This window comes from Suricata suricatta, chromosome 7 (genome assembly GCF_006229205.1).
Source record: "Suricata suricatta isolate VVHF042 chromosome 7, meerkat_22Aug2017_6uvM2_HiC, whole genome shotgun sequence".
Lineage (NCBI taxonomy): Eukaryota > Metazoa > Chordata > Mammalia > Carnivora > Herpestidae > Suricata > Suricata suricatta.
In genome coordinates this window covers 24,895,227-24,910,794 of record NC_043706.1, presented here as the reverse complement: position 1 = coordinate 24,910,794, position 15,568 = coordinate 24,895,227, and the positions used below count along the sequence as shown (strand labels likewise).

General features: G+C 44.1%; 2 protein-coding genes and 1 non-coding gene across 5 annotated transcripts in view; all 3 read left to right on the top strand.

Annotated features, from left to right (window-relative positions):
* RIPK1 (receptor interacting serine/threonine kinase 1) overlaps positions 1 to 3,839 on the top strand; it is a 42,503-nt gene extending 38,664 nt beyond the window's left edge. For both annotated transcript variants that reach the window (XM_029943710.1, XM_029943709.1), the window contains 2 exons: positions 14 to 166; positions 1,850 to 3,839. In XM_029943710.1, coding sequence (XP_029799570.1) covers positions 14 to 166; positions 1,850 to 2,136 — 440 coding nt within the window. In that variant the 3' untranslated portion in view covers positions 2,137 to 3,839. The remainder of the gene's footprint in view (positions 1 to 13; positions 167 to 1,849) is intronic.
* A 3,512-nt stretch (positions 3,840 to 7,351) lies between these two features.
* The window catches only part of BPHL (biphenyl hydrolase like), a 34,585-nt gene continuing 26,368 nt past the window's right edge, over positions 7,352 to 15,568 (top strand). Inside the window, exons 1-3 of one of the 2 annotated variants that reach the window (XM_029944113.1) lie at positions 7,428 to 7,505; positions 14,104 to 14,239; positions 14,652 to 14,755. In XM_029944113.1, the coding sequence (XP_029799973.1) occupies positions 14,223 to 14,239; positions 14,652 to 14,755 (121 nt within the window). In that variant the 5' untranslated portion in view covers positions 7,428 to 7,505; positions 14,104 to 14,222. Of the gene's footprint in view, positions 7,506 to 14,103; positions 14,240 to 14,651; positions 14,756 to 15,568 lie in introns of both variants that reach the window. The other variant, XM_029944111.1, reaches the window with a different exon arrangement.
* LOC115297247 lies at positions 11,282 to 11,388 on the top strand. The gene has a single exon (XR_003911350.1). It is a non-coding gene; the product is annotated as a U6 spliceosomal RNA (small nuclear RNA).

Sequence of the window (15,568 nt, the reverse complement as noted above, 5' to 3'; positions counted from 1 at the left end):
TCTGTCTACTCAGAGGAGTCTGCAAAATATAACATATACAACAGCACTGGCATTCAGGTTGGAGACCATAATTATATGGAGATTGGTGGAATGAGTTCAGCACTACTGGAGGGCACACACATGAACTCGAAAGAAGAGCCAGCTTCTAAGTACCAAGAGATCTTTGGTAAGATGCCCTTAAGGACCCACTGTCTAGCAACCTTGAACTTTCTTACTTGTTTAGAGGGATCTAATGGAATCCTGAAATTTCTCTGATTATTCTCCCTAAAAATTGTGTTTTCTCTGTAATTTCCATATAATTCCCTTGTGGTTTATTTACGTGTAATGTGGGGATAATTAAAATATCTAATTTGTTATGAAAATTAAATGAGTCAGTATGGATAAATAGCTTAGAATACTGCCTGATATATAGTTAAGTCTATGAAAGTGTTAAATACATCATCATCATCAATATGACTACTCAGACCTGGGAGAAATCACTCCCTCAGGTCTTCATCAAGAGGGATTCTGTAAAAAACAGAAGACTATGCCCTCAACAGCACTTCTGTGATAAAAATAATAGGGCTTTCTCTTACAGGGCTCCACTATGCAGGCTCATAATATTAACCCCAAAACACAGCCTGGGGAAAGCAGTCACCAGGCTAAAACAATGGGATTTAAGAACCTAGCTTTACGATTAACTTTAGAATTGGCAAAACTTTTCTATCAAGGGATAGATAGTAAATATTTTAGGCTCCGCTGGTCCTGAGGTCTCTGTTGCAACTACTCAAATGACATTGTAGTACAATAGCAGCCACAGATCATGTGTACACGAACAGGCATGGCTGTGTTCTAATAAAACTTCGTTTACAAAACCAGGCAGTGGGCCAGATTTGGCCCACAGGCCGTAGTTTGCCAATCCCTGGCCAAATCCATTTGAAGAATAGTCGACAGCCTTCTAAGAGTGGAGATTCCTAACTTTTGGGCTGACAGGGGTACCTTTGAGAATCTGATGAGACCCAGGGCCCCTCTTCCACAGAGGTACTGACAAAGTTTGGCAAATACCTTAGGAGGTTTTGGACTGCTGATGTCCGGGTGATGACAGAAGCTGCGTTGTGGGGAGCTGAGGGAAGGACGGGAGTTGAGAGGTAAAAAATGAGATGTCTTTCCCTTATGTTCAGCTTTTTGAGGTAGAATGTGGATCAAGGAAAATGTGTGTGGTGGTGATTTTATACTTTAGCTTCCTTTTGTTATTTTTATGAAGGACAAAGGAGAAAGAACCAGTAGAAAGAGAGGTTGTGGCTATAGAAGAGAAGACAGACTTAGGGTAGAGGAGAAATGAGTCCCAAAATAGAACTTGAAAAGTAGATCCCTCATTCCTTAAAAGACCAGGGAAGTCACTGTAATGGAATGAGTTCACACTTGATGGTCTCAGTTTCCTGAAGAGAAAAGTGACCTGTTGGGTGCAGGGGATTAGGAGTTAAATGACCTTAATTCTGGCCAAATGTAAGTGGGAAATTCCAAAAGGAACAAAAGTGGTGTTTTCCCTCTTTACATCAGGAAGGTCTGATATTAATATGGCCACGGGCTAAAGGTGATAGAACAGCCAAGCAGGGGTTTCATTCCCAAAGCCATCAGCTATGGCTAGAGATGCCTGTGCTAGGCGGAAGGGGCCTTATCATATTCATGTCAACACTCCAGATGGGCTTCCAGACACGGTAAGTATCACCCAGTGAGTCAATAACTATATAATTAAGACGTTACCTTTTTTTTTTTTACTGTCTCCTGTTACTCTTTCTGCAGGTTTTTGAAGCTAGAATGTTCCAAATGGGTTTAAGCATTATGTCTTCTTCTCGTTTCTGTTTGGCAGATAATACTACTAGTCTGACTGATAAACATCTGGACCCGGTCAGGGAAAATCTGGGAAGGCAGTGGAAAAACTGTGCACGTAAGCTGGGCTTCACTGAATCTCAGATTGATGAAATTGACCACGACTATGAGCGAGATGGACTAAAAGAAAAGGTGTATCAGATGCTCCAGAAGTGGCTGATGAGGGAAGGCAATAAGGGAGCCACAGTGGGAAAGCTGGCCTATGCACTCTACCAGTGCTCAAGGATAGACCTTCTGAACTATTTGGTACACATCAGCCAGAGCTAATTCCAGAAAGGGCTTTGGCAGCATGAGGTAATCTTCTCACTTAGTAACACACTGCAAGTGTGCTGCCTCAGAATGGTCAGAATTCTTTCCTCTCTGATAGAGGTTCTGTGTCTGCATAAAAATCTCCCACATCCCATAGCTGGAGCATGGGAAAGAAATCTACAGCAAACAACCCACTAACCAGGAAGAATTATTAATGTCCAAGGTCCAATCCAAAAAAAAAGAAAAGAAAAAGAAAAGCCTAATTGGGTTTTGAAAGGGAAAGAAGAGGTATTTGAGGAAGATAATTTTCTTTCAGTACATTCCATAACCTTCAGTGATGCTATTCATTTAATTTCCTGGAGTTTCATTTGAGCAAGAAAAACAAACTCAGAGAAATGTAAACTAAGTCAACTTTCTTATCTTATGCTCTCTTCTCCATGTAGGATCCTTTTATAACCAGAGTACAGTGAAACTGTGAGTTCTCTTCAAATAGGAGGGGGGTTTTTTGTATTAAAACTACAGTTCGTTCCAAAGCTATAAGGTCTGTTAACTTCAGTATCAAATGTTGTATCAGTCACTACGGGCTTTAAGAATTACATGCATTCACCACTCCATAAATTAGCTGAATGGGTTTTAAGGAGTACTGAGGAGAAAAAAATAGAGAACAAAAATATCAGAATTTTCCAGGCAGTTGTTGCAAGGAACTGCTATTAATTGTGGTAACTACAAAAATTCTTAAGTTTTTAAGTTCTTCCCTAGCATTCTGATACTTTTGTATTTTCCCAACCTCTGCCCTGAAGAGGGAGCATGTATGCTCTCACTGGAGCCTTGAGGCTGATCACTGTTGAGCAGCTTCCTCAGTTTACCCCAGGATACTGTAGAAATTTTTTCTTTGTGTATGTGAGCTGTGACGTCAAAAAGGACAGCTTCTTAGCCTGGTCATTGTGCCTCCAGCACCATTTCAAAGCCCTCCTGAAACTCAGAAGTGAGTGAAGGAACCAGAAGACAAGACTGAAGCCAACCAGGCCATCCGGTATCACTGTCTGCACTCTGATAAACAGAAAGGGTCATTGTGCTTAGCCCTTCCAGGAGGGAGAGGACGCAGCATGGTGAGTCTGGCTGTCAGAACAGATTCTAGAAGCTGGTGACTGATATCAGTGCTGTGGTTCTGGTTCCAAATTCCCTCCAGCCCCAACGGATCCACATACCCCCACACACCGCTGAGGTGGGACCGTGAAACAGGATTTGTCGACTTCTGCATCATTGGCATCTTGGGCCAGAATGATCATGGGGGCTGCCTTGTGCCTTGTAAAGCGCCCTCTGCCAATAGTGCCGTCTTCCCCTCCTCTATGCCCAGTCGTGACAAGACACTGCCACATGTTCCCTGGAAGTACAAAACTGGCCCCAACTGAGAAGAGCAGTGCCCGAAAGTAATGAACCTCAGCCACTTATCCACACGTATCGAGGCTCACTGTTAGTTGCCACATAGCATTCGATCACACAGATCAAAAGGAAAACTGGAAGCGGAAAGAGTCCCAGGCTTTGCAGGGCTGGGGGTGGGGTGGATCATTGCTTTTCTAAATGTATCCCTTGTACTCTGTCCTAACAGTGTTTCAATTTTCTAAATTCTCAAGAGATTGAATGATCAATGTTTTAGGAAGAAAAAATGACGTGTATTTTTAATGGACTTTTAAAAATAAAATTTTGTACCTCAAATATGAGCAACTGAAGTGATGTGTTTGTAAATGGAACTGGGCTTCTCCACGTAGGTTGACATTTCCTGTATGAACTCTCCTTTTCACCCTCCTGCTATTAGCAGGCACAAGGAAGTGATGGTATAAAGGGGAAGGTTCTGGACAGTGCTTTTTGGCTCTCAGGATGAAAACTCACCGCCACGAGAGCCTGACGCACTGCTGCCCTTCAAACACGATTCAGAAGTCTTTCCTCCAGCCCCCACTCTGTCAAAACTGGGCTGAAAAGAACCAAATTTGTATCTATGGAGTTTCAGGACAAGAAAATCAATTGGGTAGAAAATCAATGAAGTGAGATGACACAGGCTACAAGATGAGAGAGAGGCCTGTCGTACTTGATTTCTAAAAAGATACTCAGACCCGAAGGTTACTGCTGTTAACACTCACTTCCAGCTCTCACAGCCTTGTGGAATCAGATTTTCCACTTGTGACCATGGTTTCAGTATTTGTTTTAGCTTCATAAAATGAAGTTAGGTCTTCAGGAATAGTTCTTTATTTCTCAGAAACAATTTTTAAAAAATTTTTTAATGCTTTTTCTTTATTTTTGAGAGACAGAGAGAGACAGTGCGAGCAGGGGAGGGTCAGAGAGAGAGGGAGACACACAATCTGAAGCAGGCTCCAGGCTCTGAGCTAGCTGTCAGCACAGAGCCCGACGCGGGGCTTGAACCCATGAACTGCGAGATCTTAACCTGAGCCAAAGCCGGATGCTTAACCGACTGAGCCACCCAGGCACTCCTCAGAAAAATTTTAAAACAGTATTTTGATGTATATTTTAGTGTGTGTTATTCATAAAAGTTTTTCCTTAATGTAAATAAAACTAGGCGTTTACTAAGATAATGGCTTAGCCAATTGCAGATTAAAGTGTTTTCCATCAGAAGCAGGCTGTGACACTACAGTAGAAAACAAGCTCAAGCTGACGTTATGAATGGTAAAAATTTCCTCGCCAAAATGTGCCATAGTAGATGATACTGACTCTCATCTCTCTCTCTGCACGGGTAACCATGACAAGGATATCAATTCTTTTCGTCACATCTGTTGTAGGATAAAAAAATCTACTGACTGCCAAAACTGAATTTAATACAAAATCATGGTTGAATTTAAAAATTTACTTTATTTAGCCCAGCAGGTGTTAGTTTTTTAGAAGGAGTAAGAAGTGAAATGTTGATGGTTTTTGCCCCTTGCAATGAGCCAGGGTTAATGTGCAATTTCACTGGAAAGGACTGAAGAGAAACAAAACACTAGGTACTAATATGATCAAGATTTTAGAAGCATCTGAAAGAATTTTTTTTTTTACTTTTTGTATAGTTATTTTTAGAGTAATTCAACCTGGGACTTGAACTCCTGACCCCGAGATCAAGAGACCAAGAATCGCAGGCTCTACCCACCGAGCCAGCCAGTCACCCCCAAAGAAGCATCCAATTACAAAGAAATCACTTAAGGCTTAATACTACTACTACAGTGAATTCCATAACACATAACAATCCAAGGACAGGTTCTGAAATCAAACAGGCTTAAATTCTCCTCTGCCACTCCAGCTGGGTACCCAGGGCCTGCTTCCTAACCTCTCTCAATTTCAGTTTCCTCATCTTTTAAATAGAGAGGGCAATGAGGTTGATGTGAAGATTAAAATAATGCATCATAAAGTGCCCGGCACAAAGTTACTTTTTAATTAAAACTGCACAGTAGTGTTATACATCAAGGACTAGTTCTCAAGTGTACACTTCAAAATACATCGTGACCAATAACTTAAAGCCTCAAAGTGCTACCATTTTTGCTGATTTATCAGTGGGATAACATGTAAAAATTGTACAGACAATTATTTTTAACTCTCATGATCTCTGAGGATGAGAGTCAACCTCTCAGGAAAAAATAAGGAAATGTTGACCAACCAAAGATATCTGAGAGTCAGATGATAACAGCTGAAATGTATTTCTCTTTCCTTCTTTTTAATTTTTTTTAACATTTATGTATTATTGAGAGACAGAGCATGACTATGGGAGGGGCAGAGAGAGGGGGAGACAAAGAATCCCAAGAGGTTCTAGGCTCTGAGCTGTCAGCACAGAGCCTGACCTGGAGCTCGAACTCAAAAACCGAAAGATGATGACCTGAGCTGAAGTTGGATGCTTAACCGACCGAGCCACCAGGCGCTCCAATTTCTCTTTCCTTCCATGTGGGAAATTGATGTGATAGATTTATGTTGAAGAATACTTTTGCTCAAGAAACTCAAATGGGCCAGTGAGGATACTGCAGGTATTAGAACCCCCATGGCTCTAAGTAACATAATGTTACATGATGTCTCAAAGTTCATACTATGGCATGTGTCAGAATTTCCATCCTTTTAAATAAAAAATTTAAATAACAAATATAATAATTTAAAATTTTTAATGTTTATTTTTAAGAGAGTGAGCAAGGTAGGGGCAGAGAGAGGGAGACACAGCATCTGAAGCAGGCTCCGGGCTCTGGGCTGTCAGTACAGAGCCCGATGAGGTGCTCGAACTCACAAACCATGAGATCATGACCTCAGCCAAAGTTATAGCGTAACCAATTGAGCCACCCAGGTGCCCCTCCACCCTTTTTAAAGAACAACATTCCATTATATGTATACACAGATATGAACCTTCATCCCTCCATTGACATTTGGGTCGCTTTCCAATTTTCCATTTTGGCTATTGTGAATAATGCTATGGCCATGGGTGTATAAATATCTTTGAGACACTGTTTAAATTCTTGAGGGTATATCCCCACAAGTGGACTTGCTGGATCATGTGATAATTCTACCTTTGTTTTGAGCACCTGCCATGCTATTTTCCACCATCACTGCACTATTTTATATTCCCACCCGCAGCGCACAGGGTTCCAATTTCTCCGTATCCTCGCCAACCCTACTTTGTTTTTGGGGTTTATTTGTTTGTTTTTTACACTAGCCATATCAAACAATGAGTATAAGGTAATATGAAGGAAAAGTTTTAATGCCATCATACCTAGAAGCAAATGCACTTCACTCCACCGGCAGCCGCCACCCTTGAAGCCCCCTCCTCCGCCCACCTATCCTAAGCCCCGCCTCACCACCCACTCCCTGAAAATGGCGGGATGGGGGACGGACCCCGCCTCTCTGGAGCTAAGGGTCACCGCGGCGGTGGGCAGAGCAGAGCCGACTGGGACGTGCCCGTAGCGAGCCACAGCTGGCACCTCGAGAAGAGACGATCTGTGTTGTAGTACCGTTGGGACTTCGAGCCCCGTTTCTGGCAAAGGTCACAAACAGCCCCGTGGGCTAATGCTCCTACCATGGGGGCGTGGCAAGGCCAAACGGGCGTTAGGCTCTGGCCGGAAGTTCAGGAGCACCCGTGTTCTCTCGGGGAACCGTGTAATGGGGTTGAGGGCTGCCGCTAGCTCTCGGCTCTTGCTGGTATCCTGGCGACGGGGCGTCACGCGCCGCTGTGGGGCGGGGCTCAGGCTTGTTTCCCGGCTGGGCGGCTCAGGGCGGTCGGTGGGGCCTGGCGCATGCGTGCTCCGGGGCTCGGCGGGATCTGTGACCATGGTTGAGGAGCTGGGCGGCCGGGCTCTGCGGCGGCTTCTTCTGTCCGTGCTGAAGCCACGGAACTGCGTCCCGCGTGCTGGGCCTGCAGCCGCATTCGGGTAATGATGCCAGCGTCCCTCCGGGGGCTCCTGAGGCCGGGTGCGCGCGCCGGGGGGTGGTGGGAGGGCGGCGTGCTAGCCAGGGGGCGGGTTGGGCCTGGCGGCGCGGGTAGCACCTGTGGGCTCAGCCTCGCCACCCTCTTGCCTTTTACTCGGTGACCGGAGTACATGGGTGCGCGGGAGGCGGTAGAGCTAACCTCCACCTCTGCTGCTCCGGACAGGCCCCGAGCCCCTAAGTCGCCGTTGTCTTCTTCTTGTTTTCCTTCTTTTTTATTTTCTTTCTTGCTTGTTTGCTTATTTTGAACTTTAATGTGCAAAAGAACCGCCTTGAGAACCTGGGGAAACTGAGGTTCATGTAGAGAGAAGGCCAAGAATCTGCCCTTTTCTGACACTCCCTATCCCCCACGCGTACTTGGAGATAGAACAACAAAAACAGCTGGATTAATCTCTGACCTACGTCTTTTTTTTTAATGTTTATTTATTTATTTTGAGGGAGAGAGGCAATCCCAAGCAGACTCCCCGCTCAGTGCAGAGCCCCACTTGGGGGCTGGACCCCACAACCAACAGATCATGACCTAAGCCGAAATCTAGAGTCTCAGGCTTAACCAACTGAGCCATCCAAGCGCCCTCCCCCTTTTAAAAATTTCTGACCTACTGTGTTAAAAATGAATATCCCTGGTCCCAAGAGGTACTAAGCAGAACATGTAGTTACAGCAGCATAAAGCTTGCTTTACTTTATTTTCTCTACCTGTACACAAGCGTACACAGGATATGTATGCAATTAACTCTTGACGGATCAGTCCCATTTATGGGAAAAGTTAAATGCAAGATAGGTACCTGGCATTTAGAATTTGAGTTGATCCGAGACCCCTGGGTGGCCCAATCGGTTAAGCATGGGACTTCGGTTCAGGTGGCGATCTCAGGGGTTCGTGTTTCGAACCCCGGGGTGGGCTCTGTGCAGACAGCTCAGAACCTGGAGACCCCTTCGAATTCTGTGTCTCCCTTTCTCTCTGTCCCACCCCTGCTTGTGTTCTGTCTCTCAAAAATGAATAAACGTTTTTAAAAGATTAGAATTTGAGCTGATCTAATGTGGAAACTTCTCACTTGAACAGTTAATTTGGAAGAAGGGAAAAATCTGACCAGCTTTAAATTTTTATATTGTGATGAACTAGTTCTTGAGTTTCATATTTGATTTAAATTCTTTTTAAAAATAATTCAGAACGTTTAGAAGACTTTTGGGACTATTTTAATACAGATGGAAAAATATGTTAATGTTCACAGCTGTATAAATCTACATTGAAAAATGGCAATTTATCCAGTTTCCTATTTGTAGAAAGAGATTGAAATAAGGTTACTATCTGCCAGTACCCAAGTTAAGATAGGTTATTTCATGGTTGTGGGAAGACCCCATCCATTTAGTGTAAATCGTTCTTCCTAAATGATCTCTGAAAAACCGGTTTCTCTGGATTTTGAGCTGCCATTTCATAAATGCAGCTGCAAATTGATACTGCATGTAATCAGAGAAAACCAGAAGTGGTATTCGTTAATCCTGACACGGGGCTGCAGCCCCGCCGAAGCAGGTGAAGCGCTCGTCTGCCCCTGCCTGCAGGTGGCGGCAGGCGCCTAGCCTACACTTGAGTTGTGTTCTAAAAGCTTGTTTTTGCAAGTCTATTGTTTGGAACTCTTTTTTTTATTTTGTAGTCTGTAAAGTGGTTAGTTCGAGGACCGGGTAAGAAGCCTTTTCTACCTGCAGTAGTATGTTATGTACAGTTACAGCAGTAATAATTTATAGAACCGAACAACCTGTCGGAAGAAAAAGGTTTTCTGAGTTTAATCCTTGGGATCTCTGCCTGAGAACCAAAGAGCCTCCTTTTCCTTACGCCTGCCACCATGTTCCTTCTGTCTGGCAGTCAGTGTGGCCCAGGGCCAGAGCCCTGTGGGGACTTTGTTCAGCCATGAGGTTACAGAAAAAAATAGGCCTCTGGTATTTACATGGCTGCATTGTTACCTCCTAGCTGCACAAATGTAAACACATTATTTAATCTCTCTGATCCACGTGTCTTGCAGAATTGTTTGGAGGACTTGAGATAATAAATGTAAAAGGCCTGGGAATATAATAACAATTCACTAATTAGTAGCTACAATTAGTAATAATACAGATAGGACTATCTAAATAGTAATGCAGTGTGTAAAAGATGCAAAATAAGCCCTCAAAATTCATTTAATTCCAAGCCATAGGGGGTAGCTAATACTTATTGGAGCTAATGGTTACTTTGGAAAAAATATACAACAGAAATAGCTGAACATAAGAGGTACAGAGACTATGTAAGACTTTCAAAGTGAGGATGTATTTTATTAATTGGCCCCATTTTTATTTTTAAAAAATTTTTAATGTTTTTTACTTATTTTTGAGAGACAGAGAGAGACAGCTCAAGCAGGGGAGGGTCAGAGAGAGAGGGAGACACAGAATCTGTAGACAGGCTCCAAGCTCTGAGCGAGCTGTCAGCACAGAGCCTGACACGGGGCTCGAACCCACGAACATGAGATCATGATGACCTGAGCCTAAGCTGGACGCTCAACCATCTGAGCCACCCAGGTGCCGCTATTGGCCCCATTTAAAAACAAAAATTTTAACAGTTATTTTTTGAGAGACAAGTGTGAGTAGGGGAGGGGCAGAGAGGGAGACACAGAATCCCAAGCAGGTTCCAAGCTGTCAGCACAGAACCCCATGAGGGGCTTGAACTCACAAGGTCAGATTTTTAACCCATTGAGCTGCCCAGGCGCCTCTACCCCATTTTTATTTGGCGCCTCTACCCCATTTCTGTTTCTAAGCAAAGGGTAAAATGCCGAAGGAGCCGATTTCATACACTCAGGTGTAAATGACTAGTAATGTGACTGGGGCAAGTTGTCTAAACACTCCAATCCTCAGTTTCCTCAAAGGTAAAATTAACGTAAGTATAATGTAAGCTCTTAGTAGAGTTTATTATTTAGCTTAATAATGAAACTAAATGTTAGTTTTGGCTTATTTTCCCAAAGCCGTTAAATTCTTGCCTTCTCTTGCAGTAAAGTTCCCTTCTTTGAAGGGAGCAGCTCAGCCCCCTCAATCTGGAAGTTATTGTTTTGTATTACTCCTGACCTCCTTCTAACCCATTCACAAAATTGCCTATCCAGCTTCCCAGAAAAAGAGAGTCAAGGACAAATATGAGGTTAAGACATAAGCTATTCTAGTTGAGTGTGGCTTCCTATAGGCTGTTTTTAAGAGGGAGATGGGATTTTTTTTCCTTCTACAAGAAATTAACTCAGTACAGTTCTCCTCAACCTTGGTTGCTTAGTGGAATCTCTTGGGAAATTAAAAAACAAAACAAAACAAAACAGGTGCCTGTATCCCACCACAGATTTTGATTTAGTACAGCCTGGGCATCTGGAGATTTAAATTTGCCAGATGATTAAAATCTAAGTTTGAGCCTCAACGATATAGTGGGAAGTTGGAAACAGTCTCATACAAGGGTGCTGATTGGGCAGCTGTGTAGATGTTGGTTAAGGTGTGGGGAACTTAGTGTCTGATATCTGCACCCTCAGGATCTCCTGTGTCCCCCAACTTCTCTGTCATAATACTAGGCAACTGCATAGTACCCACTGGCTGCAGATTTAACCATCTGTCTTTCCTGCCAGCCTCTAAGCTACCTGGAGGGCTCAGAACAAATAGGAGTTCAGGAAGTACATGAGTGAATGAATGGTACAGTTGAGTTTTGATGTTATTGAAAGCACGTGTCAGCGTGCTCATTTCGGCAGCACATATACTAAAATTGGACCGATACACAGAAGATTAGCATGGCCCCTGTACAAGGATGACACACAAATTTGTGAAGCTTTTCATATTTAAAAAAAAGAAAAGCACATGCCAGGGCTCTACCACAGTCATTGAGTGATAGTCTCTCCCAGGATTGTCCTAGGCAGTTATATATATATTTTTAAATGTTTTATCTATTTTTTTTTGAGAGTGTGAGCAGGCAGAATGAGGCTCCAAAGTGGGCTCTGCATTGGCAGCAGCGAGCCTAATGCGGGGCTCAAACCTGTGCGATCATGACCTGAGCCGAAGTCAGAGGTTCAACCAACTGAGCCCCCCAAGATACCCTCTAGGCAGTTACAGTTTTAACTCTCCACAGGTGATTCTACCGAGCACACCTGCTTAAGAACACCTGGGCTAGAAGCAAAGTGATTATTAACAGGGAGAAAGTGGTGGTAAAAACAGATTGACACCTGAAAGGAAAGATTCATTTTTGGTCTTTATAAATTTTCTGAAGTTTTCCAGCCTTTTTCCTATGTGAGAGTTTGATTGCGGTCCAAGTAATAGCACATTTCAGGGCCATCAAAGGCCTGGCGTCTCTGCAGCCTGATTTTTCTTTTCTTGTGAGACCTGACTTACTGTCCAGGAGCCCCTTGATGAGCTGAGAAAAAATGCTTTGATCATTTCAGTGGTCTTATATTTATGTGAAAATAAATCATTCAGTAATTCTGTTTTTTAATGAAATGTTTCTTGTATTTACAGTTGATTTGCTTTGATTTACTTTTATTCATAAACAGTTCTCTGTCCTGTTTCCTCAACCCGGAGACTGATAGAAGGTTTGGGCAGCCTCCATTAATCCCAGTGCGTGGGCTGATGTGAGCGTGGCACGTACCTCTGTGTGGTGACATACAGGATGTTGATGACAGGGCACTAGGAGCATTTCCTATCCCCTTAGCCCAGCCGCAAGCCCCCTCAACATTTTGCCCCAACCTTTGCAGGAGCAAAGAGGACTTTGCCCCATATACCTGCCAGGCTGAGCACTGCCTTTCCCCCCACGTATGTCGCTTGCTTCCGGCCCTTTGATCATGCTATTTCTTCTAAGAGCACCCTCCCCACCACATTCTTTTTTCAAGATTTTACTCCTCTTGAAAATTAATTCAAATGCTACTTTTTCACTCCTCTTCAGATACCTTTAACTCAACCCAGATATGGTCTCTGTGTCTCTTCTAAAACTATCTTCTGCCTTGGTAAACCCTTCCCTGGCATCGAGTTCTCATTATGCCAAATCTGGACCACATGGTTTTGTTTCTACACTCATCTTAGGCAACCAGAAGATGGGATAGGGATAATTGGTCAAGTTTGAACTGGGGAATCAAAATACAGGTACAGCAAAATGCAAAGGGAATTCGGAGGGGATTTTTTGTAGAAGAGACTTCGGAATGATTGTGAAAGCTGAAGGAAAGGAAGCCGCTGGAAGGCAGTGCCCTTGCGGGGTCCCCTGACCAGATGCACACAGTGAGGGTCAGCACTCCCAGTCATGCAAAGCCACTGTCTCGGACGTTGAGAAAGACACTGTGGAGGGTGGGGTTCCTCTCATTATGCGTAACCTCCTCACGGCGCAGAATGATTCTTAGAAGCATGCCCTTGAACGCCGCAAGGAGGGAGACCCTCACAGATCCTCAGGGTGCGAGGGGTACTAAAGGCACACGTTATCACGAGCATGAGCCGTGCAAATGCTAGCCCCCTCTAGCTAGGGCACGGGCTCCTTCCTGTGGGGTGACTATAGGAAATACAAGTAAGTAACTCGCTCCAGGCAGGCTCCTCCTCGTGCTCCTCGCCTCAGTCATAAATAACCTGCGCCTCCCCGACAGTTTGCAGAGCCAATCTCGTGTGTCCTTATCTCCTCTGCTGCTAGATTGTGGGCAAAACAAATGTGTCCGTAAATGTGGAAATGAATATTTCTAGAGTATTATTTGCTTTTATCTGGATCCTAAAGCCATCTGAACAGTAAAAATGAATAACTCTGAAGAATAAGACGTTGATAAGTAATGCGGCAGTGCCATGTGACCCACTCTTGTTCAGCGGCTTTGTTATTGCTCCTCATAATTTTTCTATAGATAATGAGCTTACGGTTACGTCCAGCTTCATTACCACCAATTCTGTCGTGTTTGCAGAAATTGTAATACTTGGCGTACCTGCATTTAGCACACCCGTGTCTGCATGCTCATTTGAAATGGGCCATGAGACAAAACCCAAAGAGGAAAGAGGACCTCATTTTGTAAAAAGTGCTTCATTTCAATAAGCATTTAAACTAACTGCAGACATGGGGGTAAAGAGTACATAAAAGAAAAAGGGAGGCAGCAGTTAATTTAAATTCCTTCATATTCTGTGGGGAGAAGAGCTCCTTCCTGCCTCTGTCCTTGTGTGCCAAAATGTCCCTTCTGCATGTCACTCAGCTGTCTGGGAAACTGGTGGGGAGGCTGGGCCTGAAGCAGGAGCCATGTATAGGCTCTATTGCTGTACATCCCTGGTTAGTCGTTCTAGAGCTTCTGGAAGAGCAGGAGAAGATAGGTTCTTCAGGGCAGGATACTTGGTAAGGTACACACATGAGTCAGAACGGATCCTGACTTTGGTCCTGGCCCAAGGTGCACTCTGTACCAACATGTCCAGTTAGATCCTGTGTTGTGGAAGTTTGGGGCCAAGGAGGGCCGCGGCACAGGGAGGGCTCTTGGGCTGGAAGCTTGTGGACCTGGCTGTTTAACAATCAACACAAATATTTCAACATGTTACAAACTGGTCTGGCCATACCAGTGCAGACAAGCATTCCTGCTAAGAATGCTCCTCCGGCCGGCTAGAGAACATGAGAGGCCATACTCCTAAAGGACTGCCTGGGGACCCCCGAGACCACCTCACCCTTAGGAGCACCGCCGATGCCGCTGAAGGTCAGGTAGTGCCTTTAGATCTGCTCCAAGGTTTGCACCATTGTTGCTCACACTCCAGTTCCATTGTGCGGAGCTCCTGCGTCAGCCTGCACCCTAGCACCCCTGGCTTCCTTCCAGCTCCCCGGGGATGTGCCCATGGGACTGTGTGGCCCCTGGTTGCTGCAACTTCTCAGTACTTTTGTAGGGTAAGCCCTGGGCTGATAATGTAGGATATTCACATATGAAGGCACAGTTCAGATCTGTAGTCTTTAGTAAAGTCCCTTTTGAGGCTGGGAAAACTTAACACAAATCAAAGTAATCCAGGAAGCTTGAGGAGGGTCCTGGGGCTGACACAGGTTTGTAAAAGGAAAGTTTTGTCATATTAACATTTGTGCTGCTAAGTAACTTTTCTTTGGGGATGGGATTTTTCTCTTCCAGCACGTCAGTAACCTCTGCCAAAGTGGCTGTGAATGGTGTCAACTTACATTATCAGCGGACTGGAGAGGGAGAGCATGCCGTCCTGCTGCTTCCTGGAATGTTGGGTCTGGAAGTTTCTCCATGGGATTTGCATGCTGTGTAGTCTCAGATGCATTCACAATAGTAGATGCCAACTGCTGATTATTAATTTAGTGCTTTGCTGAAATGCTTTAAGTGTTATTTATTTATTTTGGAGAGAGGGAGGGAGACACAAAATCTGAAGCAGACTCCAGGCTCTGAGCTGTCAGCACAGAGCTCGACATGGGGCTCGAACCCATGAACCACGAGATCTTGACCTGAGCCGAAGTCAGATCCTTAACTGATTGAGCCACCCAGCACCCCTTAAACGTTTTAGTACTTGATACAAATTTAAGTGATTTAGAAAAGAAAGATAACTTTCTACTCTATTCTTTATTCCTTTAAGTACCCAGCTTTTTTTCCTCATACAGATACACTGTTAGTTGCCTGCAGTTTGGGAAGATGACAGGGGTCAAGGAAAGGGGTGTGGATAGAAGGGATAGATGAAGACAGAAGGTGAGCTAGTGACCACCAATCCCAACGTGCCTGGAATTGAGGGGTTCCGGGATGTAAGACTTGCAGTGCTAAAAGATGGATTGACTGCCGTGTTGCAGTTGATTATATGCTCAGTTAAAATAAAAGCTAAGAACAAGACTTAGTTTAAAGGCTTTTTGTAAATCAAAATTAGATTGGCATGAATGGAGCATAATGAAGCCAACTGGATCTCAATCTCATTTGCAAGATAAGTAATTTACAGGTAGGCAGTTCAGGGGGACAATTTCCAGTGATCCCAGGACATCTCAAATTTGGTTTTAAGGGTTTTAGTATTGTTTTGATGTAGTTAAATAATCCCAATATAT